At 36.5% G+C, this 27,424-nt stretch overlaps 1 protein-coding gene across 4 annotated transcripts in view; it reads left to right on the forward strand.

Annotated features, from left to right (window-relative positions):
- The window catches only part of SLC25A12 (solute carrier family 25 member 12), a 195,311-nt gene that overhangs the window by 112,395 nt on the left and 55,492 nt on the right, over window positions 1-27,424 (forward strand). For 3 of the 4 annotated variants that reach the window (XM_055307971.1, XM_055307972.1, XM_055307970.1), the window contains exons 3-5: window positions 4,492-4,634; window positions 16,465-16,580; window positions 24,562-24,701. In XM_055307971.1, coding sequence (XP_055163946.1) covers window positions 4,492-4,634; window positions 16,465-16,580; window positions 24,562-24,701 — 399 coding nt within the window. Of the gene's footprint in view, window positions 1-4,491; window positions 4,635-16,464; window positions 16,581-21,108; window positions 21,213-24,561; window positions 24,702-27,424 lie in introns of those variants that run through there. The other variant, XM_055307973.1, reaches the window with a different exon arrangement.

Raw genomic sequence — 27,424 nt, forward strand, 5'->3', positions numbered from 1 at the left:
TGGCAAATGATTAACTCTAAAGTTATTTGGAGTATGGATGTAATATTTGGTTAATTTCATTTAAAGTAATTTTGGTTCACTCTTTGAAATGACAGAGAATGAAATGGAAATGATATTGTAAAACTAGTCAGTTAGTTGATATATTAAATTTTAGGCATAACTGTTAGCATGGGAGACCCAAAACTTTCTTTTTTTTTTTTTCAAAACTTTCTTTTAAATAGCTTTTTATTGTTTTTAGTATAAATATGCAAGTCATTTGGTTAGTAGAAAGAGAAGGTGGCCACTTAACCTTTTCTCATTTCTAGCCCTCTGTGTTACTCAAGGCCATGTTTACTTTGTTTAAAACATTTATTATCCAGTCAATTAAAATAAGCATAGAAAGTAATGAAATTTAAAATAAATGAGTCATTCTTATTTTAAAAGTATTTTAAGATATACTTTTGGTTTAAATATATCACGCATTTTTAAAGTACCTGCTTTTCTTTGTTAACATAATACCTAAAATGTTTTAGTGTCTTGACTGACTGTGGGTAGATTCTAGTTTCAGTTCTGTACTCCCTCTTCTGTCTGTTCAGGCAAACAGACTCACTGACATTGCCAAGTAATTGTCTCTAATTTAATGAGTTAATTAGTTAACTGTCTCCTGTAAAAGTCAAGTACCGACTCCTTATGGAGGAGAAGACTTGTTTTTTTTTTTTCCCCTGTGAGCTATACACTTTATCTTTCAGTTCAAATCAAGTTAAAATAGAGTAAGAGAGTTGGGGAAAACACTAGCAAAATACCTCAGGGTAAGTGATTCTCTGGCATCATTTATAACCCCAGATACTGGCAAAGCCTGTTCCAGGACTTGTCAACAAAAGCATTTGTTTTCCTTGCTGGCTCCTGTGTCCTTGGTTTGTGCTAAGGCTGCTCTATTTCATGATAAAGTAAAAAATGTTGTGAATTCCTGGTGATTCTGTAAGTACAGTATACTTTGTGTGTGTTTTCTATGTGTAGCCTGGTAGTCAAATTCAGATATTACTATAAGATGTTAGACACCTGTGGCAAAAAGAAATGGAGAATCAGTTGCCACATTTTGTTAATACTACCTCTGAGGGGTTCTCATATTCTCTTTTTTGAGAACTGACATCTGATTAAGGAAAGCAAGCAGCACTCAAATAGTTATAAAGAGAACAAAGATCTCCATAACCTATCTCTAGCTATTTTTTTTTATTTTGCATCTTGTGTTTGGTTCCTCCTTTTAAAAAAATTTTCAAAGGAGTCAGACCCAAGATTCCTTGTCAAAAGATGTGAGCATTCTTAGAGTTCTTTATATATGACATGTTGTGTGTATGTATCTTGCTGAATCATTTTCCAAAATGACTGAATTTGAAAAAAGCAAGATGTACAGAACAGTATCAATAGTTATCATTTGTATAAAAAGAAATGGGTTAGGGGCTCCCGGGTCACTCAGCGGTTTAGCACTGCCTTCAGCCCAGGGCCTGATCCTGGAGGCCAGGGATCGAGTTCCATGTCGGGCTCCCTGCATGGAGCCTGCTTCTCCCTCTGCCTGTGTCTCTGCCTGCCTCTCTCTCTCTCTCTCTCTCTCTCTCTCTCTCTCTCTCTCTCTGTCTCTCATGAATAAATAAATAAAATCTAAAAAAAAAAAAAAAGAAATGGGTTAGAATATTCTTGCATATTTGTGTGTATATACATTAGCATGTATATATGCATGTGTCTCCTATATATAATAATTTATTTATTTTTAAAGATTTTATTTATTTATTGATGAGAAACACAGAGAGAGAGGCAGAGACACAGGCAGAGAGAGGAGAAGCAGGCTCCATGCAGGGAAGCCCAATGTGGGACTCGATCCCAGGACTCCAGGATCATGCCCTGAGCCGAAGGCAGACGCTCAACCACTGAGCCACCCAGGTGTCCCTATATAATCATTTATGCATAAAACATCTGGAAGCATATATAAGAAATTGCCTCTGGAGTGGAGTATTTTTTTTTTTTTAAGATTTTATTTGTTTATTCATGAGAGATCCAGAGAGAGAGAGAGAGGCAGAGTCATAGGCAGAGAGGGAAGCAGGCTCCATGCAGGGAGCCCAATGTGGGACTTGATCCCAGGACTCCAGGATCACGCCCTGGGCCAAAGGCAGGCGCTCAACCGCTGAGCCACTCAGGCATCCCTGGAGTAGATTATTGAGTGACTGGGGACAGAGGGGTTAGAAATTCTGTGTATACCCTTTTGTACCTTTTGAATTCATCAAAAAAAAAGGCATGAAAATACCCATTGTTTTTTTTTTTTTTTTTCATTTGCACTCCCAACTTCAGTAGGGGATACTTCATTCCTCTCAGAATGTTTATAATTGTTATTAAATTAATATTTGATATTATGACTATAAATACTGTTTGAGTCAAGTCAGGTATTTCTTATTTTTGTACAACAAAAATATTATTTCATAATTTACTTTCTCATAGAGCTAAAAATTACCTAATTTTTCATTTACTTGGTTCATGCCCCCCCCCCCTTTTTAAAGGTTTTATTTTTTATTCATGAGAGACACAGAGAGAGGCTGAGGCATAGGCAGAGGGAGAAGCAGGCTCCCCCCTGGGAGCCCAATGTGGGACTCGATCCCAGGACCCCAGGATCACAACCTGAGCCAAAGGCAGACACTCAACCACTGAGCCACACAGGTGCCCCTCATGCCTTCTTTTTAATGGAGCAAATTCTCCTATAGCTTCCTGAGAAGGTACATGATGGGGGAAAGTATTGAGAACATGGGTATCTCAAAGTACTTTCATTTTTTTATTATTTTTTAAAGATTCATCCATTTTATTATTTGAGTTTGTTTTGTTTTAGAGGTTTTATTTATTTGAAAAAGAGAGAGGGAGAGAGCACAAGCCAGGTGGGAAGGGTACAGGGAGAAGAAGCTCCCTTAGCAGGGAGCCCAATGTGGGGCTTGATCCCAGGACCCCGGGATCATGACCTGAGCCAAAGGCAGAGACTTAATAACTGAGCCACCCAGGTGCCCCAGATTTACCCATTTTAGAGAGAGAGTGCGTGTGCACAGGCAGGGGGAGGGGCAGAGGAAGAAAGAGAGAATCGCAAGCAGACTCCCTGCTGAGCACCCATCTAGCCAAGGTACTTAATCCCATGACCTTGAGACCATGACCTGAATGGAAACCAAGAGTTGGTGACCCAATCAAGTGAGCCACCCAGATACCCCTCAGAGTAGTTTTAATCTACCCTTACAACTGATTGAAAGTTTGCCTCAGTTTAGAATTCTAGGCTGGAAATAATTTAGTTTAGAATTTTTTAAGGTCTTACTCCGTTGTTTTCAAGCTTTCAGTGTTCTGTTGAGGAAGCCTTGATGCTCATGATTCATAATTCTTTGTAGGTGACCATTTTTTTCCTCTCTAAAAACTTTTACGATTTTCTCTTTATTCTGATGTTCTGTCATTTTTTGATGGGCCAAGTCCTGGTGTGGGTTTTTGTTTTGTTTGTTTTAATATATTATGGTTAGCACTTAGTGAACCCTTGTATTCTTCAATTCTGGGAAGTTTTCTGATGTTACTACTTTGATAGTTGACTAAATCAGCTGCAACCCAAAGAGGAGAGCTTTGGTTGTTCATCTTTGATCATGCCATAGTACATAAAACCCTTAAAATAAGGAGGCTTTTATTTGATAGGCAGGTATTATTATTTTCTTTGTAAAAATTTACATAAAAACAGAATATTTTTGTTTCTTTTTTCCAGCTACTGGAATGTAGAACAAATACCTATGGTGGAAGGTCTTGTTTGTCATGCTTTTTCTCATTTGTTTCACTTTCTGAGATTTGGCAGTTTCATGTGTTGTGTCATCTCCCGCCCTGTGCTCTTGTAGGTGGGAAGCTCCTGGGAGTCTACAGGTGTCAGCTTCTCATTCTCAGGTCTTGGTTAACTCAGCTGCCCTTTCACCTTTCTTCCTCTTTCTCATATTTCTTCTCTTAACGTATTATATGTTTCATTAAGATAAAAGTCAAGTAACAAAATTCACCATTTTAACCATTTGAAAGTTTACAGTGCTGTTCTTTAGTATAGTTACAATGTTGTGTGGCCATTGCCAGGACATTTTCATTGCTCCCAAGAAAAACCTCACCTATGTTAAAGCAGTTACTCCCATTTTTCCCCTCTTCTCAGTTCTTAGCAACTATGCTTCTGCTTTCTGTCACTGTGGACATTTCATATAAAAGAGGTTATACCTTCTGTGGCCTTTTGTGTTTGGCTTCTTTAACTTGCAAATGTCTTCAAGGTTTGTGCATATTGTCGCACGTATCAGCACTTGGCTGATGTTCTTCAGTCAGGTTCTGAGTGTTTTTCACTATCCAGAGAAAAGTCCTACATTTATTATCTTTATTTGAATTTTGATACTGGTCTTTAATTTATCTTCTCACAAAATACTTTTGGCTACAGGATGATGTTGAATAATTTTAATTTTTAAGTATATGTTATTCATTTTTTAGTATGCCAGTACTGAGGTTGATGGAGAACATTACATGACCCCAGAAGACTTTGTCCAGCGCTATCTTGGACTGTACAATGATCCAAACAGCAATCCAAAGATAGTGCAGCTCTTGGCAGGAGTAGCCGATCAAACCAAGGATGGGTAAGAACCTTTATACATTTTTTGAGTGTGAATATTCTGCAGTATCTTACTAAAAAATAGTAAGCCCTAAGTTTACCTATGACCATCTGGAATTTTAATATTAGTTAACCGTATCTTTTCTTAGAAGTTTATAAAAAATGTAACTTGCTGCCATTATCAAGGATTTGGCATAACTAACCTTTCTTTCTTGTTCTTTTTGGAAAGAAAAGTACGTGTAAAAAGCCATATGTTATATTGAATAATTTGAACAGAATGGTTTTCAGATAACTAAGTGTATTTTTTTCACTCATACAACAAATATTGGGTACCTACTATGTTTTAGGCAATGTTCTAAGGCCTAGCATTACATCAGTGAATAAACTGCTAAGTGCAAAAGCAGTATACAAATTTAAAAGTAAACTATAGCATGTTAGGCTATAAGTGCTAGGAAGAAGAATAAATCAGGGAAGAATTTAGAGAGTGGCATTTATTCATTTATCTGTCTACTCATTTATTTGACAAACATTTATTAAACAACCGCCATTAGCCAGGCACTGTTGGGCCTTAGTAATACAAGCACAAATAAAATGGGGTTCCTGGCCTTAACTCATGGCCTAATGAGAAAGAGGATGAGTAAACAAAATGATACTTTGGGAATAAAGTGTTATAATAGAACCATATGAAAGATACAAAGGACACTCACAAAAGTGTGGTTAACCCTGTTTTGGGTGGTCAGGACAGCATGATAGAAGAGGTGATTATGGAGTGAAATCTGGCAAGATGAACAAGAAGTTGCTGGTAGGAGATAAGTAGAATTCCAGGAAAGGGAATAGCAATGGTATGAAACATCAAGGATAGTGTGCATGTGTGTGCCTATATGCTTCTGTGTGTGTGTGTGTGTGTGTGTGTGTGTGTGTGTGTGTGTGTGTTTGGGGAGTGACATTGGGGAAGTTGTGTTACGTATACCTTCCTGTGGCTATGGTGTGGCTTTGTTGCTGTTGGAGTTGTGATTGGAGTGGAGCTGGGAACCTTGTGTGCTAAGCTTTGACTGTATCCTGTAGGTTCGTGACTTAGTCTTGGAGGTATTTTTAGCCTGGCAGTGTATGGGTGTGTTCAGTCACAGAAATAGCGAGGTGCATCATACTAGAGTGTCAGTTTACTGAGGGGAAAAAGCACACCATTTTTATATTAAAATCAAATATGAGTGTATTATAGAGCAAATGGATTATTTTTGTGAATTATAAAGAGAATTTTGTCATGCTTTGTGAGTTCCAAGCTACATCCTTAGGCCTTCAAAGGCCCATGTTCTTTCTCCTATTTGTAGAGGTAGTTGTGTGAAAAACTAGGCAATGAGGAGCTGCTAAAAGTTATTTCCATTACCACAGATATGATCAGATTTTAGAAAAATGGTAGGTTGGAGTAGGGCAAGACTTGCATGCAGTGAAATCCATTTAGGAGACAATCGTAGTTGTTAAAGTAGAAATGTTGGTATCTAAGTTCTTTGAATCCAGGGTTAGTATTGTATTCATTCGTATTTTCCCAGAGAGTCTAGTATAATGCATAAAATCTACTATGAGTATTTTATATCTTAGATAAAGATTTTATATAATTTATAATGGTAGATATTGTAGAGCTTGGAAACATTTTGTGATGGGTCTCTAAAAAAGTCAGATCAAGGGCTCCTGTCTGGCTCAGTTGTAGAGGTTATGAGTTTGAGCCCCACGTTGGGTGTAGAGATTCCTTTAAAAAATAAAAAAGTTAGAAAGTCAAATCAGCTGATAAGGTACTATGGACCATTTAGTCATTGGATTTTCAATAGTGATTAGACAGTAATATATATGAAAATTAATTCTTTTTTAAATCAGAATTCATTCTTCAAAATTATTTAAGGTAACATATACACTTAGATCTTTTAGAAACTGTAAGAGTATTTATTGTCATTAATTTGGCCTGAGGCCTGCTTTCAGAGTACCCATATCTGGTCCATCTCAGTACATGTATTTTTTTTGAAGCTTCATGTGATTCTCCCAAACTCAGTTGCATTGTTAATGTGGTTAAATGGAATCAAGGGTTTAAGTTGCCAGAGTAGATCAAAGATGGATTTGGCTAGTGAACTATCTAATAATGTTGATAATGTTCACCTACAAATAAACCTGTTTCTCTTTGTAAAAAATAAATCTTTTTTTCCTCTTCCCCCAAAAGGTAAATATTTTCTATTTCAGATTTTTAAAAACTCCTTAAACTTCCTTTTTTCATCTCTTTGGAATGAGTCAGATTGGGATTGGATAGGAAATCTGATTCAAAGAGTTAAAGCATAAAAATTATAAATGAATTTATGAAACATATAGGTTATTTCTAAAAGGAGAGGAAGATGGAATTTTCTAGAAATACAGCAAATTTTTTTTTAGAGGGAGGAGGGGCAAAAGAAAGGGAGAGAGAGAGGCTCTTAAGCAGGCTCCATGCCTGGCACAGAGCCCCATGTGGGGCTTGATCTCATAAGCCTGAGATCATGACCAGAGCCAAAATCAAGAGTTGGATGCTTAACCAACGGAGCCACCCAGGCATCCCGAAACACAGCAATTCTTAACCTCCTATTCATGGCTTGTCTTCAGGGGTTCCTGAACTTGCTGAATATAATGCAAAATGAGTGAATTTGTATTTTCATTTTTCTGAGGAGAAAAATGCCAGATTTAAGAAGGGGGGGTCTGTGAATTCAAAAAACTTTAAGCATCCTTATTAATGTTTCTTTAATACTTGTAATTCAAGAGAATCAAAAACTTTGATATCATTAAATTATTCTGAGTAGCCAACCCTTGCTCATTTAACATTTAAGGAAAATGGACTCAGAGAGGTTGATTGATTTGCCAAATAAGAGAAAATACTCTTAATTTTTAGTCCATTTTCCTTCTTATAATCATCTTTAAAAAACTTCTCTTTTTTCCCCATTTTGTTTTCCACTCCTTTACCCAGAGCAGTGATGAAAGATTAGAATAGTGCAGTTGGTACTTTTTTTTTTTTTTTTTTTTGCCCCAAGAGGTATTCCTTGGTTCTCTGGTAGTTTTTTGATGAGAGTCTTATAGGTACAGGTAGTTTGAAATAGCATCATATAATATTGTTTATAATTACTCAAGACCAAATCTCAATGAATAGAACTAGTATAGGCAGGTCTAAGTGATTTAGTTAATAAGTGTGGAAAAAAGCAGATTTAGGAGTGAAGTGGTCAGTACCATACCTTTTTGTGCTCTGGACTCCCCCACCCCCTGCTTCATGTTTCCTTAGCGTGTAAACTACCGCATCCCTCTTCCCCATTTCCTTTCTTCCAATAGATAGTAAAATAAGCAGGAATGTTTTGATACAGGTGTTTGCTCGCAAAACCATGTAGAAGCAATATTATATGGTATGAATAGCATGATGGGTTGTCAAAAGTAAAACCCATTAGCCAAGTATTATTTGTGAGACAAATTGTGGCTTAAACTTTGAAGATGTGGTTATATAATGAAAAGCAAAATGGTTTTATGCAGATTTTGGGAACTATTATTGTGTGATCTCATCTAAAATGTTTAGACAGTTGCTTGTTTGAAACTTTAACTTCTAGAATTGTAGTTTCTATATTTAGCTCTAGTCAGAATTTCATCTGGAATCTCTATTCTCCTATAATGTATAAGACTATTATTTTTCTCTTTTTTAGTTTTTCACAGCTGTTTTCCTTTAATGTTCTACATACATATAAAAAATGTTTTTAAAAGATTTATTTATTTATTTTAGAGACAAGGAGAGAGCACAGCGGTGGGGGCGGGGGTGAGCAATGAGGAGCAGAAGAAGAGAGAAACCCAAGCAGACTCCCCACTGAGTGCAGAGCCAGACCCAGGGCTCCATCTCACTACCTTAGATCATGACCTAAGCTGAAATAAAGAGTTGGATGCTTAACTGACTGCACTACCCAGGCACCCCAAAAGAAAAAGTATTCTTCATGCCTATAGAAAAACCTTTTATGCAGAAATCTTGGTTGTTTTAAAAATTACAAAATTAATTAAAAATTAATCAATTAATTAATTAAATTGATAGTTTGAAATTTCATTAGTTTCCATTCAGTAAATTTAAAAGTAATTTTGTAGAAAAATTTTAAAGCATCTGATTCATAAAATATTTTATTTCAGAGTAATAGAATGAATACATGTTCTTTGTAAAAAGTCAAGCAGCAGGTATGATAAAAAGTGAGGTGCCGCTCATCCTCATTAAAAGAAAAACCATTTATTAAAGTATGAACTAAGCCATGGTTTCTTCATTCCAGTTAGTGGCTTGTGGTTTGCATTTGTTCTGCTTAAGTCTTGATCAGGACCTTCTAACAATAGGGGAATTCATTGCAGGATACAGGGAAAAGAGCCTTTAAAAGTATTCTGGAGCATGTTTGGTTTATGTTTACGGATAACAGGCTATTTCTTGCTTTATGAAATATATTGTTGCATTATCATGTGGTATAAAATACCTGTGGCTTAAAAACAGATAAGGAGCATATTAGAGAGACAAAGTGGTCCATTTTCCCCCACCCTACTTCTTCCCAGGATTTTATAATGAAAATTCAAAAATTCAGGAAAATTGAAAGAATTTTACAGTATACACTTACATATCTACCATATTCTACCATTAACGTTTTTCTGTGCTTCCTTTTTCATATATATATATATATATATATCTCCTTCTATTTTTCATATATATATATCCTTCTATTTTTCCATCAATCCATCTTATTTTTTCACACATTTCAGAATAAATTGCAACATTGCATAAATATTTCAGCATGCATATTATTAACTGGATTTCAGTATTTGTTTTGAGTGTTTTATTTTATTTTATTTTATTTTTTTAAGACCTTTATTTCTCACAGTTCTGGAGGCTAGGAAGTCCAAGATCAAGGAGTTGGCAGATTTAGTGTTCATTAAAGGCTGCTTTCTAGTATATAGATGAAGCTGTCTTTTCTTTAGATTTTATTTGTTCATGAGAGACAGAGAGAGAGAGAGAGAGAGAGAGAGAGAGAGAGAGAGAGAGAGGCAGACACACAGGCAGAGGGAGAAGCAGGCTCCATGCAGGGAACCTGACGTGGGACTCGATCCCGGGTCTCCAAGATCAGGCCCTGGGCTGAAGGTGGCACTGAACCGTTGAGCCACCCAGGCTGCCCCTGAGTGTTTTTTTTTAGATGTAAAATTTACACATAATGACAAATACAAAACTTCCAGATACATTTGCAGAATTTTGATAAGTGCATATATCTGGGTAACCTCAGATGACTTTTGTTATATTAAAATATATATAATGAAATTTAAGATTTTTTTTTAAAGATTTTATTTATTTATTCATGAGAGACACAGAGGCAGAGACACAGGCAGAGGGAGAAGCAGGCTCCATGTAGGGAGCCCGATGCGGGACTCGATCCTGGGTCTCTGGGATCACACGCTCCGCTGAAGGTGGTGCTAAACTGCTGAGCTACCTGGACTGCCCGAAATTTAAGATTTTAACTATTTTTCAAGAATATAGTTCAGTGGCATTAAGTATATTCCTATTGTACTGCCATCATCACCATCCATTATCACCTTTTTTTTTTTATCTTCTAATACTGAAACTCTGTACCCATTAAATAATGAGACCCTGTTTTGCCCCCCAAACTCAGCCCCTAATAACCTCTATTCTTCTTTCTGGTTCTAATAAGTTTGACTATGCTAAGTGCTTTATATGCATTGATAGTGTAATAGTTTTCCTTTTGTGTTTGATTTGTTTCGCTTAGTCTGTTGTTTTTAAGATTCATCCACGTTACAGCATGTATCAGAATTTCATTCCTTTTTAAGGCTGAATAATATGAAGTTATGTATTTTTAAGTTGCTGATGATTTTGTGGTTTTTTTTTCTTTTTTGAGATTATTAGTGCGCACGAGAGAATGTGTGCATGTACGCTCACTCTGTGGGGCAGGGCAGAGGTAGAGGGAAGAGTTTCAGGCAGACTTTCTGTGCTGAGCCCTGGTGGGTGGCCAGTAAAGTGGTGGCTGGATCTCACCACCCTGAGATCAGGACCTGAGCTGAGAGCATGACCTGAGTCAGGGGCTTACCTCAAGTGCACCCTCGCGCCCCTGCTTTTGTATTTCTCAATTAACCTTTCTTCAAATAAATCACTCTATGTAGCAAAAGTACCTGAGTATTGAGGATTGGCTGAGCATTCCCCCAATACTTTCTTATAATAATAGTTTACTTCAAATACCAGGTACCCTTTCTATTCTTTCATCTGTAACTTTAAATTTGGGGAGCGGGCAAGAATACATACACTGAGTAGAAAGACGGAGTTGAGAATCTTTCACTGACTTGTGCATGTCTTTCAGCATATTACTTGACTTTTGAACTTTCTAAGGTCTTTCTGGATTTCCCTTTTTGAATATACTGATAGAGAAATGTAGATATTTATTGAAAAAACATTTTATTTATTTATTAGTGGGAGAGAACACACAAGCCAGGGGGAGGGAGCGGAAGAGGAGGGAGCAGAAGGGGAGGGAGAAGGAAGGGGAAAGAATCTCAGACTGGGTGCAGAGCTGGACTTGGGGCTCAACTTCTTGACTCCAAGATCATGACCTGAAACCAAGAGTCTGAGGCTTAACTGCCTGAGCCACCTAGGCACCCCAAGAAATGTAGATATTTAAAGTCCACAGACTTTATATTTTAGACAAGATCTGCTTAGTTGGAAACCTATATGGTTTCACAAGGTTGGGTGTAGATAACCGATGGGCCCTGGTGTCTGTGAAGAGGCAGCCTGTGCTTTGGCTCCAGGGACCTGGTGCTCCTTGGGACCAGAAACCTGTTGCCCACACTTGCAGTTTAACAAGAGAAACCAGAAAACTGGATATTTGGGTGAAGTACTTATGATTTCCTAATGTCGGTAACGTAACTAAAAATATACTTCACATGCCAGAAAAAACGTGTGGGCCAAATTCTGTCTGCCAGCTGATTTTTATAATCTTTGCTAGTTATGGAAAAAGTCTTTTACCTCTTTCTTCTGATAAATACAGAAAATTTTGCTACCAAGTATGAAATGTTGCTGTAAAGCTACATATTCTGTATTTCAGGGTGATTGTATTTTTTTTTTAAAGATCAAAAAAATTATTCATTTGAGATAGAGAGAGGGAGAGTATGAGCAGAGGGAGAGGGAGAAGCAGACTCCCCACTGAGCCAGGACCTCGTCATGGGCCTTGATCCCAGGACCCAGAGACTACCACCTGAGCCAAAGGCAGACACTTAACCATCTGAGCCAGCCAGGCGCCCCAGGGGGACTGTGTTTTTTTTTTTTTTCTTTTTAAGATTTATGTCTTTATTTATGATAGAGAGAGAGAGAGGCAGAGACACAGGAGGAGGGAGAAGCAGGTTCCATGCCAGGAGCCTGACGTGGGATTCAATCCTGGGACTCCAGGGTCACGCCCTGGGCCAAAGGCAGGTGCTAAACCGCTGAGCCACCCAGGGATCCCTGGTGACTGTGTTTTTGATGTCAGATTCCTGGGACTGTTTTTGGAAAAACCAGAATGTTTGGGTTTTGTTTTTTAATCCATCATCAGCCTAGTTACTTTTTATTTTTAAAATTACTTTTATAATCAAAAGAAATAATGCTAAATGATGCTAAAAACTTCAAACATTTCAGAAATATATAATGTAGAAAATGAAGGCCTTCTCTAAGTCCCCCCCCATATCATTATTTTGTGTTTATATATTCTTTTTTTTTTTTTTTAAGATTTTACTTATTTATTCATGAGACACACAGAGAGAGAGAGAGAGAGAGAGGCACAGACACAGGCAGAGGGAGAAAAGCAGGTTCCATGCAGGGAACCCGACATGGGACTAGATCCTTGGTCTCCAAGATCACATTCTAGGCCGAATGTGGCGCTAAACTGCTGAGCCACCCGGGCTGCCCTATTTTGTGTTATATATGCTTTTATTTTTTAAAAAATATTTTTATTTATTTATTCAGAGAGAGAGAGGGAGAGGGAGGGAGGGAGGGAGGCAGAGACACAGGCAGAGGGAAAAGCAGGTTCCATGCAGGAGCCCGACGTGGGATTCGATCCCGGGTCTCCAGGATCACACCCTGGGCTGTAGGCGGTGCTAAACTGCTGCGCCACCAGGGCTGCCCTGTGTTATATATTCTTGTTAAAACCACTTACTAGTCATTGCTTTTTAGGAGTGTTTGGATACCTGATATGTTATAACTTCATTTGTTTTTAGTACTTTAGAATTTGTTTAATGACAACCACACTTTTGAGTATTATAGTTTTTAGTAATACACCAATGCATAAAGTGTATTATGATGTGTGACCAGATAAATAGTTTGATTACTGTTCTTCCCAGGATTCATTAGGTAATCAATCTCCTAATTTCACCAAAGATTCTTCAGCAGGGACACAGCGAAGGCATAGTCTTTAGTGTCCTGAATAATACCACAACAAGGCCTTTTCCACAATAAAGGGAAAGTCATAGAATACACATTGCTTTGAATATAATGTAACTTGTGGAGCTTTAACATATTTCAAAGTACTTAATAGAAAATGAAACTTTGAATTTTAAATATGTCTTAGATGAATGGGAGCATAACATGAAATGTAAAATGTAGTCATTCCTAATGTGTTGAGAAATATGGCCCTCTAAAAAACTTTTTTTTTGTTTTTTTTTTGTTTGTTTAAAGATTTTATTCATTCATTCATGAGAGACACAGAGAGAGAGAGGCAGACACACAGGCAGAAGGAGAAGCAGGCTCCATGCAGGGAGCCTGACGTGGGACTTGATCCCGGGACTCCAGGATCATGCTCTGGGCCGAAGGCAGGCACTAAACCGCTGAGCCACCCAGGGATCCCCTCTAAAAAACTTTGTATTCCAAATTAAACTTATTCAAGAATATTTACAAGTTCCTTTTTTTTTTCAATTATTAAAAAGTATTTTATTTATTCATGAGAGACACAGAGAGAGAGAGAGGCAGAGACATAGTCACAAAGAGAAACAGGCTCTATGCAGGAAGCCTGATATGAGACTGATCCCAGACCTCCAAGTTCATGCCCTGAGCCAAAGCAGATGCTGAATCAAACCTGTGTTCTGTGACAAGCCTATCTTTTTGCAAGGAAACAGTGAATTAGGGCAGCCTGGGTAGCTCAGCAGTTTAGTGCCACCTTCAGCCAAGGGCCTGATCCTGGAGACCTGAGATCAAGTCCCACATCGGGCTCCTTGCATGGAGCCTGCTTCTCCCTCTGCCTGTATCTCTGCCTCTCTTTCTCTGTCTCTCGTGAATAAATAAATAAAATCTTAAAAAAATAAACAGTGAATTACATAATTACTCCAATTAACAATTTTTCAAGGGGCACTAAAAATGTATAGTGTGCTGCTGTAGGGGTGTGAAGGATTATGTAAAGTCATCTGGAGACTCTGAGATGGTCCTTTAGAGGAAGTGATACTAGAGCTGAGCTATATAAAGATGGGTACCAATTAAATGGGCAAAACTTTGGAGATGGTGGGATGATTCTAAGGAGAATGAAATGCTGAGTGATGATCCTGATTGGAAGGAACATGGATGAAGAATGAATGGGTTGGAGTGCAGAGACCAAGGGGGAGGTGTATAGAGAGATCAGATCCTGAGGGGCTAGAAGCCGCATTAAAGATTATAGGTCTGTTCCTTTCTATAGGGTGACTGTAAATGTCTTGCCCAAACCAGGCCATTTGAGAATAAAAGGTGGCACCATTACTAATATAAATAAGTAAATAAATAAATCAGTATATATATTTATAAAAAACAGATTTTTATAGTGCTGTTAATTGAATACTAGTCACTTACCAATAGCAGCAACAGGGTATGGGATCTTTGTAGCTTGCTTTGGAAGATGACTAGCATATGCCAACTCTATAAGATCATTGAAGGTGGGGTGCCTGGGTGGCTTCGTTACGTGTCTGGCTCCTTATTTTGGCTCAAGTCATGATCTCGGTCATGAGATTGAGCCCTAAGTTGGGCTCCACGCTGGGTGTGGAGCCTGCTTGATGTTCTCTGCACTCCCTCACACCTGCTCATGCTCTCTCCCCCTTGTCCCAAAAAAGATCATTGAAGAAAATTGTGTAATTTTGGCCACTGGCTAATTTCATAACCCTGAGTATTCTAGGACTCAATATGCTTTCATTCCCCCTCTTTTGTTTTGAATTTTCCTTTAAAAAAATGTATCTTCTTTAAAAAAATGTTTTTTAAATAGACTTTGCACCCAATGTGGAGCCCAACGCAGGGTTTAAACCCATGACCCTGAGATTTGGACCTGAACTGAGATCAAGAGTTGGATGCTTAAGTGACTGAGTCACCCAGGTGCCTCTAAAAAATGTATTACTGACATTTCTTTTTTTTTCTTTCTTTTTCTTTTTTTTAATTTATGATAGAGAGAGAGAGAGAGATAGAGAGAGAGAGAGAGAGAGAGAGAGAGAGAGAGGGGCAGAGACACAGGCAGAGGGAGAAGCAGGCTCCATGCACCGGGAGCCCGACGTGGGACTCGATCCCGGGTCTCCAGGATCGCACCCTGGGCCGAAGGCAGGCGCCAAACCGCTGTGCCACCCAGGGATCCCCTGACATTTCAATCATATAAAACAGAGACTAGGGTAGTGAATTCCGTATCCTCATCACCAGTTTTTAGTAATTATAAAAGTAATTATTAAGTTTGTTTTATTTATACCTCCTCCCATTCTTTCATCCCCTGGATTATTTTGAAGCAAATTCCAGATGTTGTATTTTGTTGTAAATATCTATGTGTATCTCAAAAAGATAAGAAAAGTTACCAAAACAAACCTCCTTAAAAACATTAACATCAATTTCTTAATATCATCAGGTATTTGTGTTATATTGTTGTTACCATTTGCCAATTTTCTTATATATTAAAAGTTTTTTTTTTACTTTGCTTGAATCAGAATACAAATCTTATAATTACTATATCTTTTAAGTCTTTTAAAAATATTTTTCATTTGGTTTTATTGAAGTTCGATTTGCCAACAAATATCTTTTAAGTCTTTTTTTTTTAAGATTTTATTTATTCATGACAGACACACACACACACAGAGCGAGGCAGAGACATAGGCAGAGGGAGAAGCAGGCTCCATGCAGGGAGCCTGACGTGGGACTCAAACCTGGGTCTCCAGGATCATACCCCGGGCTGAAGGCAGCACCAAACCGCTGGGCCATCAGGGCTGCCCATCTTTTAAGTCCTTAATGAGGTTCTCCTCCATATTTTCTTTCAAAGTTTGTTATTGTTTTTTTTTTTTTTTTTCAAGTACATAGTATTCACCCTGTAGTTTCCTACAGTCTGCATTTATGCTGTTTGTGTTTCTGTGGTGATGTTTAACATGTTCCTTTGTCTTTTGTATTTTCTGTAAATTGATTACACGGAAAGCAGTGTGTCTCAACATGGTGGGTAGAGGCCAGGGATGCTGCTAAACATGATACACTGGCTAGGAGGCCCCCACAACAAAGAATTATCGAGGTTAAAATGTACTGTTGAGTGCCATGGTTGAGAAATTATGATCTAGAGACTTTATCAGCTTCAGGTTTAATTATTTTTGGTCTAGTTCTTTCCATTTTTGTGATTTTAGGAGTGATTGATGATTATCCAGGTCCTTTAATTTATTAGGGATTCACAAAAGGGTAGCATTCTAATTCTTCCTTCCTTCTTTATTATCTGGACTACCTCTCTAAAGAGAAACGTCCCTTTTTCAATTGTTTGGTTACCTTGAACTATAGATCATATAGTAAAGGCAGGTTAAATGCCTGATGTTTTCCCGTTCTTTACCAGCCCATAAAATCTTCTATTTTATTCCAGATTGATCTCCTATCAAGAGTTTTTGGCATTTGAATCTGTTTTATGTGCTCCAGATTCTATGTTCATAGTGGCTTTCCAGTTGTTTGACAAGAGTGGAAATGGAGAGGTGACATTTGGTAAGGAAAAAAAAAGATTATAAGGGATAAGTGAAGTCAGTAAGGCTGGTCCAGTCTTTAATTGCTAAATCTAGTAACTGCATAGATTGCCGCTTATTTAGGAGCTAGTCAATAAGTGAAGTATTGATATCCTAAAAGAATTTACACAGATAAAATTAAAACGCTGTATTTTACTAAAAGTATTAGACTATTGCAAAAAAGTAAAGAATCTAGGAATGCCGTTGCTCATTGAGTCATTGACACTTCCACATTCCTAAAATAGGTGGTATAAAGTTTTCTTGTTCTGGGCTAGCCTGGGCAAAATTCTTTATGAAACAGACTGTGAACAACATGGAATAATCATGTCATTCTTTAAAGAATTTTTGGGTAGAGAGTGCAGAGCTTTTCAATAGCAGTTTGGAAAATTGCTAGGTCATTTTAACACCAAGAATGGAACTGAAGGAGGGAGTTAAGAATAGTTAGCATTCTCTAAACCCCCATTATAGATTTTTGGTTTTAGGAAACAAGCCTAAAATGTTGAAATTGGTATCTGTGTTAAATGTAGAAATTGATATAAATCCTTTGTTAGGCACATAATTTAGCACAGTGCCATTGTTTGACAAGCATATAAACTAAAATTTCTATTTGTAGCCATGTGTTAGTTTTTAAAGATGCATATTTGCAGCAATTTGTGTTTAAAGTGTCTGCTAATTTTTCTGGCAACAGGAGTTTCAATAAGAGCAATGCAGTATTTTCAAGGACCTTGAACCCACATTGCCCTTTTTTTTTTTTTACTTTTTTTTTAATTTTAGTAAGACACATAAAATCTTAACCATTTTTCAATGTATAGTTCAATAGTGTTGAGTATATTCACATTGTTGTGAAACAGATTTCCAGAACTTTTTCATCTTGTAAAGTCGAACTTGAGCCCTTTTGTGGTATGAATTGGCATCAATATGTGGTAGAAAAACTCTTGAACATTAGGCTTTCCATGACTATAGTGCTAAATATTTCTTCACTGTAGAATTTGTTACAGAAAAAACATCCTTCAGTTAAACCCAAAGGAAGAAGCATCACTGGCATGGAAAGAATAATGAGAAAGTATTAGGTATTCAAAAGGACCAGTGATGCCTTTACTTTGATTTTAGTCAGCACGTTTTCTAGTTTGGCATTGACTGTTCCCTTTTGCCAGTTGACCCAGTTATTTTCCATATAAGAAGATTTTTCCAAAATAAATACCAACACAAACAGAACCCCTTAAGCTTCTGCATCTGTCTTGGCATGCTTCCTGCTTCGGTGCAAGCTCTGGCCCTTCTGCCTCCTAAAGAAGGCGGACTTTCCCCAGAAGCACCAAGATTCTGTAGTTTAAAGTATAAAACCTTTATCTTCTCATCATTCAGCATTAACCCTGGGCCACTAATACTGATTTTCTATTTTCAGTAGGTATCACACAGTCTCACATGTCTCACTTCCAAATGTTGTGCAGCAGTGCTCGGGTAATACTTTGATACAAGTATCTCCATTAGAGTTAGCATACCTGTACTTGGATCATGTGTCCATTGTTTAAGAATTGTATTTCCCAAAACAAATTATGGTTTCTTTTTGTCCCTCCTACCTTGGTATCTTGGTTCTTTGTGTCTCCTCCATTTGATTGCTTTTCCCAATTTTATTTTAAAAAGTCACTAAAGTCAGTTCATCCAATAGAATAAAGCAGAGACTCATGCCAGTGTTGATTAGTAGATTAAATGAGTATAGAAAGTAGCTGAGTGGTTTATAAACACATGTATTTCATACAAATTAAAGCTTATAGTTACTAGATCCCAACTTTAGCATTTTATAGATATTTTGTTTTTTCCCCAGACTATGAAGAGTTAGAATTTTAAGAAACTATAATTAAGATTAAAAGCCAAACAAATTAGTTTCAGTTGTTGTAACACCTGATATGAACTGAAGAACATAAGAACCCTCCAAAATCCTGCTGTCATTCTTTTGCTTCATAATCAAGAGATAGGAAGATTTTTATGGAATGATATAAAGCTGAACGCCCTTTCTACATTGGTCCTGGAGTCCCTGGCCAGCAGGATGTTTGTCTTGATGATGTTCACATATTTCCTGGGAACATTGACTGTTTTCTCTTCCTGCCTTGCCCCCTACTTTTGAGGATCCATTTTGGATAAATTTTCTTAAATAAAAAGAATCATAATGAAGGAGAGAAAGTTTAATAATTTTAGATTCTTAAGAGGAAAAGCATTCAAACTTATACAAATGCCATTTAACAAGTTTTCTAAGGCCTACTCATTACAGGCTATTTTCAAGACTGTAAAATTTCAACATAAGGAAATGATTAACTTGGAGTTTATTTTTATAGGATTTGGATCTGTGATAAAGGTCAGTTTTCATGTTTGTATCCACTTCATAAAATGAATTATGCTTATGTGTTTATAGATAAATAGGTAAAAGAAAATTTTAGATCCATTCTAACTCTAAATCCTTTTCACTAAATGGCTTTATGTTTTCTAGTTTGGAACTTATTTAAAGTTTTCTCTTGAGCACATCAGGAGAGAAAGGTGGGAGAGAATATTGGATGCCAGGTGTAATGGAGTGGGGAAAACTGTTATGCCATCAGTATCTCATGGACTATGATGATGATGTTATCTGTGTATTTGTATATATTGTTCTCATTTATGCTTTTGTTTTTTTAGATATGCTTTTTAATATATATCAGATTAGATTCTTAAATTGTGTGCATTTTTGCAAGTATTTATATAAATAGAAATATTGAACAACATTTACTTGAGTGCTGGACAAGTTTTTTGTTTTTTTTTAAATTGTTAGAGATGCCTTTACTTTGGGGGAGAGGACGAAAACTTGAGACCTCAGTAATACATTTCAGAATATGCAAACTCAGAGCGTTCTGGAGTTTTTAAAAGAGTGAATAAAACCACTAGTTGTTTCCTCTTTGATGTTCTTTTAATATAAAACTTCTAATGCATGCTGTAGATAATTACTTAATGGCTTGTGTATCTTTTACTGCCTGGTGGCATGAGCCTTGTAGAGGCCGCTGCATGACTGGTGTGTGCTAGATACATTATAAACTTGCTTTGGTCTCCCTGCTAGCCACTAGTGTACTGGATATTCTGCTCAATAGAATTAGGTTGAGGTAACCTAGATAACCAGTTATACTACATTGTGTTGTCAATAGCTGCCATGCATTTGTCCCACATTTTAAAAATATCAAAGCCTATTGCTTTAACAAAGATATAATCCTTCTAAAAAAAATGAAACCCATACTCCTCTATCTACTAATACATGAATATAAGATATGTTATACAGTATAAGTTTTCTACTGAAATCTCATCAACATTGTGTTCCAAACTGCTCGTGTAGGAATGGGAACTTTCCAAAGTGATCTTTTTTCAGGGGCATATCTTCATCTCCTCACTCTAGAACCCTCAAAAAGCAGGGATTTCTTTTGATTTTATACTGTGTTTGGTCATCATTAGATACAACAAATGAATATGTGTTCCATTTGTGCCTCTAAAATAGACTCTTTTTCCAGGAAGGGAAGAACAGATTGGGTTTACCATGGCTGTTATTAAAAGATTCAGGAGATAGAAGTCTAGATATGAAAAATGTACACTTTCTCAGTGGAAACAAAGCTGTAGACATGGAATAATATGAAAATCTAATGGTAACAAATACCTACTTTAATCTAGTAAGAATTGGAGCTTTACCTGGGTGTTCAAATTAAATCGGGAAAAATTTTGATATTCCTTTCAGATACTGCAGAGAAAGTGATATTAATACTCAAGGGTGCTAGAGTAGGGTAGAGTTTGAAGTAAAAAAAAAAAAGGATATGGTATTATTAGTTTTTATGCCATTTGGTGATAGACTCTTGAAGCATCTAGTTTCTATAGTAATAGATGCTCTTTAAATGTAAACTCATTTTTTTTCTGAGAAATGGACCTTCACATGTATTTGGCAGCAGGTATGGTAGTCCCTTCTGGAGGTAGGTAAAGGGTTAATAGAAATACTTTCTTGCTTGGAAAAACTGAGGAAGTCACCTAGGAAACTAATGATCCAGTTGGAAGTAGAACCTAGCAGTCTGGGACTGAGTCTACATGCTATGTTGTTTGGGACTTCCTCTGCTAAGTTCCTGTTGTTGAACTTTTTGTTGTTGTTGTTTGTTTTCCTTTGTTTTCTCTTTTGGTCTCTTAGTTGTTCCTCTTCTTTCTCCCCAAGTTTTCCTTCACTGAAAAACTCTTTACTTCCACAAGTCTCGCCATTGTTTTTGTTCAGTTATACACAAGGAATTCATTGTTTGGTGGGAGTTCTTCTAAAAGCCTCTCTGACTTCACTTTAAGAACTGTGCAGGTGAAACTCAGCTATCGAGGACTTTTTTTTTTCCCTGACAATAAAAATGTTTGATCTCAAGCCTATTAAATTGGAAGCAGTGGCTCCTGCTGGGCTGGAATCCTTGGAATCAGGATGTCGTTGGGCTGATGGTAGGTGGGCTGTGTCACAGGGCTGATGGCTTGTATACCTACAGGAGGAGTTCTCTGGCCACACCGTTGGTACAGCAGCTCCTTCCAGGCTCATTCATGGAACAGGCATGGCGGCAGTCTTGGAGAAGAGTGCCAGCCCCGGTCAGAGGTAATTTTGTACTGCAGAAAGGTGAACAAGACCAGTAGGAAGCTCCCATAAGGACCAGGGGAGGGATGAGGGTGGATGAGATGGGGAGACACAGTGTGGGCTGCTGGGGAAATTAAAACCTCTATTAAGACATATTTACATAATATATATGCTTCAATGTGTATTTCATCTAGTCCTATCATCATAAGTGACTGATACAGCTAAACTGACTAATGTTATATGTCTGTGAACATTTTTACTTAATCACAGTTGTCACCATTACCTGCCCTCCTGACAAATCGTTCTCCTTTCCTTTGAACAAAGAGAACATAATGACAGGCTACTTTTGTATCTGGCCCCAATTCCCTCGTCAGAGGAATTCTAAACCATCTCTTTCATAAGCCCATGCTCTGCAGGAAGTGAAAAAGTGGTCTATTGTTTTCTATATGTCAGAAAACGAATGGATTCCTATATCCCATAGCAATACTAGTCTAGTATAAAACCTGAGATCATGATCTTGCTGCCAATAAGATGTGACTGTCATAGCCCTTTCATCCAGGCCAGAACTATGGCCACTGAAATAGTACTCCAAGGAGTGCTGTTTAGAGCTAAAGACCCTTGTTTGCCACTGGAAAGACGGGATTCTCTCTGGGGGAAAACACTATGCAGTTTCAGTTAGATGCATTGGTAATATTTGAGATGATTGGGGTTCCCTTTCATGTCATGCAGAACTTGATAAAACTGGGTAAGGTAAGAACATCATCTGTTTGAGCTATTGCCTCACACAAGTAGAAGCTCTCCAGTTCTGGAGCTTTTGTATAATTTTTTTTTTTTTTTGATAACACATCCTGGTAAAGTGGTAATTATGAATTGGACTTTAAAACAATAGTTGTACTAATTATTTTTGTAAGCTTCCTGAATTAGCCTTAGGCAATTGGTAGTGAAAATAATAAGAGAAGGGAAGTGGAACACATCAAGAGGTGCCAAAGTAGGTTTGAAATTTTGTTTTTCCTAGTAACTATAGTTGTAGCCTGTGACATAGTTAAAATAATTAAAAGTGTCTGGGGGGTGGTTAACAAAACACCGCACATATTAATGGTCATAATAAAACCATACACAAAGCTGTCAATCACCACTTTGTAAGAAGTAGGAAATGTTGAAACAAATACTCATGGAAACTGACACTTCAATATTTGGGGAGATTATTATGAGTAATTTAAGCTATCATTTTAATTATTTCAAAGATACTCCAAGATCTTATTTAGAGGTTGTTAGAAAGTTTACAAAATAGGATTTTAGTTAAAGTTTTTATTATGGGACTTTTAAAAATGTAGATTAGACATTGTGATTTTAGTTCATAAGTATCCATTTTGTGATAATAGAAAAACAGTTTCATAATTGAGTAAATTTTTGTAGTTTGAAAGCTTCTGAATCTTTGTATTTGATTAGTTTCACACTAATAATCTAATATTTTCTGGTCATATAGAGGAAATTCAGTTTTATTCCACCGTTATATAAAACTTATCTAGGTAGCAGTATGTGCATTTCTTACCAAAGAGTTGAGTTTCAGGATTTGTGACCTTTAAAATGAAGGTTATCATAAAATAACTTATTCCCTTTCATAATATTTAAATATATAGTAACTTAAGTTATTCTATTCTGTTTTCCATTAATTTCTTCATATTTCCTTAGTTTTAGACTCCCTGAGACCTTAAAAATAGGAAATCAAAGTAATTAGCTTGGGAATAGAACAGCTAGTTAAAGGAGATCATAAAAAATCTTTGTTGATTTCATAGTATATTTAGCTCTAAATATATTTTGTAATCCTTATTATTTTAATTATCTCATAACCTTTAACATATTTTACAACTGTTGAAATTCCATATAGATTTAAGGGTGGTTAAAAGCCAGGAAGAATCCCAGGAATTCTTTTTGTTCTTAGAAACAAAACCCCTTATATTTAATAGTGTTTATGGAAGATGAAAATAATTTTAACATGGTTTGAAAACTCTGACACAGTGTTGCTAATTAGGCAAGAAATAAATGCTACATTCTATTTGAAAGACGAGAATCCCATCTCCCCAGTGACATCCAATGCCTTCTTCCAGCTTACTGATAGCTGTGACCTATTCAGAACTGTTACATTGAGTCCAGACTGGTAGGATTTCCAGTTTGGGATTCTTACACTATTTTCCACCTTATCCCAGTAACAATCTTTTATCAAGAGAAAAAGGTATATAAAACTAAAGGGAATCCATTAAACCATTACAATATGAGATCGATATCTTATTTAATGAATTGCAGAAATTAGAGAAATAACATAGTTGGAGATTATAAAACATTAAACTTCTATTTATTAATTAGTAAAATTGATAGCTATGGACAGTAAAACACTTCCACTAATATAATTGGCATAAACTTGAAAATAATTTTTTTTATGACATCAGTAAAACAGGCTTCCTGCTTTCTTAACTTTGTTAATGATTTTTTTTTTTTTTGGCATGAGCTTCTAAATTAGGCTATTCAGTCTAAGCTTGTTAAAGTACCAGTCATTTGTGAATTGACTTTTATAGTAAGTGTAGAAGTGTGTAAGAAAGTGACTGACATTGTAGTGCATGAAGACAAGCTGTCAGAGGGTTTTGGTTGTATATTACATAGCTTTACTTGTTCCTATCTAAAAGTTAGTGTACTGTGTTTAGTCCTTCTTTATTTAAAAGTGAATCACTAATTTCACTTATCTTAAAATATTTTAATAGTTGAGACTAATAATCATGCTTTTTATGGGGATTTTGAAGCTTTGTGTCAAGACCATATTTTTGACAATATCAGAAGCTTTTAATAAGGTGCTTGCTGCTGAGCTAATGATATGCTTTTGGTAGAATTTCTTATACCTATCTTCAATAGACATTCAGGCTAGTGTGAATGTAATAATCAAGCCTCAATCAAACCATACTTAGTATGACAAATATTGCATTATACTGTAATTTAGGTATTCATGCTTCTGATAAAGGGCTTAATTCGACTCCTTGAGGAATCGGGAAAACACTATTGATTTTATTCTGGAATGCAAAGTAGCAGCCATTTATAGTGCAAGATATAAATCACTTCCTAATTAAAATTAAATCAAGAGAAATTAAGAATCTCATGGCCTTATATGTAATGGTACACAATCTTAAGTGTAAAATTATATTTTGTATCAATTGTGTTCCTGTGCATGGGTTTCTGGGCACAAAAAATTTTGCAGCTAATCTTAATAGAAGCAGATAATATTGACTTAAAATTTCTCTTAATTTCTTTCTGTAGGAACATTGCAGTGGACTAAACTACTTATTCCAGATATAATTTATTTATTTTTGTTTTCCCTTTTAAGAAAATGTCAAAGAAATTTTTGGACAGACTATTATTCATCATCATATCCCTTTTAACTGGGACTGTGAATTTATCCGACTGCATTTTGGTCATAATCGGAAGAAGCATCTTAACTACACAGAATTCACACAGTTTCTCCAGGTGAGCTTAGTTTTCATAACTCGTATAAATACATGCCATTTCTCCTCTACGTCCTTCCTTTTTAGTTTTAAGTTTCTTACCAAAAAAGAGCAATTCTCTGTACCATTACACCCCCATTTTCCATTTCCCACTCCCAGATGCAGCTTTTAAAACTCTCATAACTGTTCTTTCAATGACTACTTCCATAGTTTTAAATAATAAACGTGTGTTGGCTCTTCTATTTTTTTTAAATCTCCTTTTTTAATTGCAGTATTCTCCAAATTAGTGTTTTCACTTTCTTTGAATAAATACCCAGTAGTGGAATTACTGGATTGTGTGGTATTTCTGTCTTTAATTGTTTCAAAGAATTTCCATACTGTTTTCTACAATGGCTGCACCAATTTGCATTTCCACCAACAGTGCATGAGGGTTCCCTTTTCTCTACATCCTCAACAATACTTGTGATTTCTTGGGTTTCTAATACTGGCTATTCTAACACATGTGAGGTGATAGCTCATTGTGTTTTTTTTTTTCTTTAAAGATTTATTTATTTATTTTAGAGCGTGGTGGGGAGGGGCGGAGGGAAAAGGTGAGAGTCTTAACCAGACTCCATGCTGAGCAGAGCCAGAGGCAGACCTGGATCCCTTTACTCTGAGATCACAACCTGAGCTGAAACCTAGAGTTGGATGCTTAACTGACTGCGTTGGCCATCTGGATGTCTTTGAAAAAATATCTATTCATTTCCTCTGTTTTTCAATCATATTATTATTTTTTTGGTGTTGTATAAGTTTTTAAAATATATTTTGGATATTAATCCTTTATTGGATGTATGATTTGCAAATATCTTCTCTCATTAAGTACATTGTCTTTTTCTTTTGTTGGTGGTTTCCTTTGCTGTGGAGAAGCTTTTTATTTTGGTGTAGTCCTAATAGTTTATTTTTGCTTTTGTTTCCCTTGCCTCAGGAGACATATTTAGATAAATGTTGCTAAGGCCAATGTCAGTGAGATTACTGCCTATGTTTTCTTCTAGGAATTTCAAGGTTTCAGGTCTTACATTTAGGTCTTTAATCCATTTTGAGTTTATTTTTGTGTGTGCTCTAAGAAACTGGTCCATTGTCATTCTTTTGCATAGTTTTGTCCAGTTTTCCCAACACCCATTTATAGAAAAGACTGTCTTTTCCTCATTATATTCTTTCTTGTTTTGTTGGAGATTAATTGATCATATAATTGAGGGTTTATTTCTGGGCTCTCTATTCCATTCCATTGATCTATGTGTATTTTCGTGCCAGTACCATACTGTTTTGATTACTACAGCTTTGTAGTTCATCTTGAAATCTGGAATCGTGGAACCTCCAGCTTTATTCTTCTTTCTCGAGATTACCTTGCCTATATGGGTTTATCTTTGGTTCTATACTCTACATTAAAAGTTTTCACTTTTAGGTCTTTTTCACTGAATTTGAACTGTGGAAGATTAGGAGCTGGTTCTTTCACCTCTCTCTCTTCCACAAATTTAGATATTTTCTTTCTCCATCCCCCATATAATTATGTTATGATTCTGCTTAGATCAATAAACATTTTAATTACTATAATTTTATAAATACTGTGCATGACTAAAATGATTACTTTTCTTACGATTTCTAGTTTTTCTTATTTGTTTAGTTTTCTATGTATTAATGCTAATTCATTCTTAAATTTTGCCTCAGTTATTAACATCTCATTTTAATATGTTTACAACATATTAGGTATTCTGTCAATTTCATCTTCTTGGAGCTCTCTAGGAGTTTTTTTTTTTTTTAAAAAATCAAGGTAAGGATCCCTGGGTGGCGCAGCGGTTTGGCGCCTGCCTTTGGCCCAGGGCGCGATCCTGGAGACCCAGGATCGAATCCCACATCGGGCTCCCGGTGCATGGACCTGCTTCTCCCTCTGCCTGTGTCTCTGCGCCTCTCTCTCTCTCTCTGTGACTATCATAAATAAATAAAAAAAAAATTAAAAAAAAAAATAAAAATCAAGGTAAAATTCACTTAACATAAAATTAAGTACATAGAAGTGCATAATTTAGTGGCATTTAGTACAATTCAGTGTTGTGCAACTACCACCTTTGTCTTATTCCCAAACCTTTTTTTTCTGTATATTTTTTTATTGGAGTTTGATTTGCCAACATATAGCATATCGCCCAGTGCTCATCCCGTCAAGTGCCCCCTTCAGTGCCCATCACCCAGTAACCCCGGCCCCCTGCCCACCTCCCTTTCCACTACCCCTTTTTCGTTTCCCACAGTTAGAGGAGTCTCTCATGTTCTGTCTCCCTCACTGATATTTCCCACTCATTTTCTCTCCTTTCCCCTTTAATCCCTTTCACTATTTTTTATATTCCCCGAATCAATGAGACTATATAATGCCCAAACCTTTTTATTACCAAGAAAATCCCTCTGTATTCATTAAGCAGTCACTCCCCATTCCTGTTTCTCCTCAGCTCCTGGCAACCACCAAACTACTTTCGCCTCTGTGGATTTGCCTATTCTGCATAGTTCATATACAGTAGCTCCGCCGTTATTTATAGTTTTGCCTTTTGCAGTTTCAGTGTACCTCTGTTCAGCCGTGGTTCAGAAGCAGATGATCCTTCTTCTGATGTATCATCAGAAGGATCCTAATGCTATGTCATAATGCTCACATCATTCACCTAACTTCATCATATCACTTAGGCATTTTATCATCTACATCATCATCAGAAGAAGGATGAGTACAGT

This window comes from Nyctereutes procyonoides, unplaced genomic scaffold (assembly GCF_905146905.1).
Source record: "Nyctereutes procyonoides isolate TBG_1078 unplaced genomic scaffold, NYPRO_anot_genome, whole genome shotgun sequence".
Classification (NCBI taxonomy): Eukaryota; Metazoa; Chordata; class Mammalia; order Carnivora; family Canidae; genus Nyctereutes; species Nyctereutes procyonoides.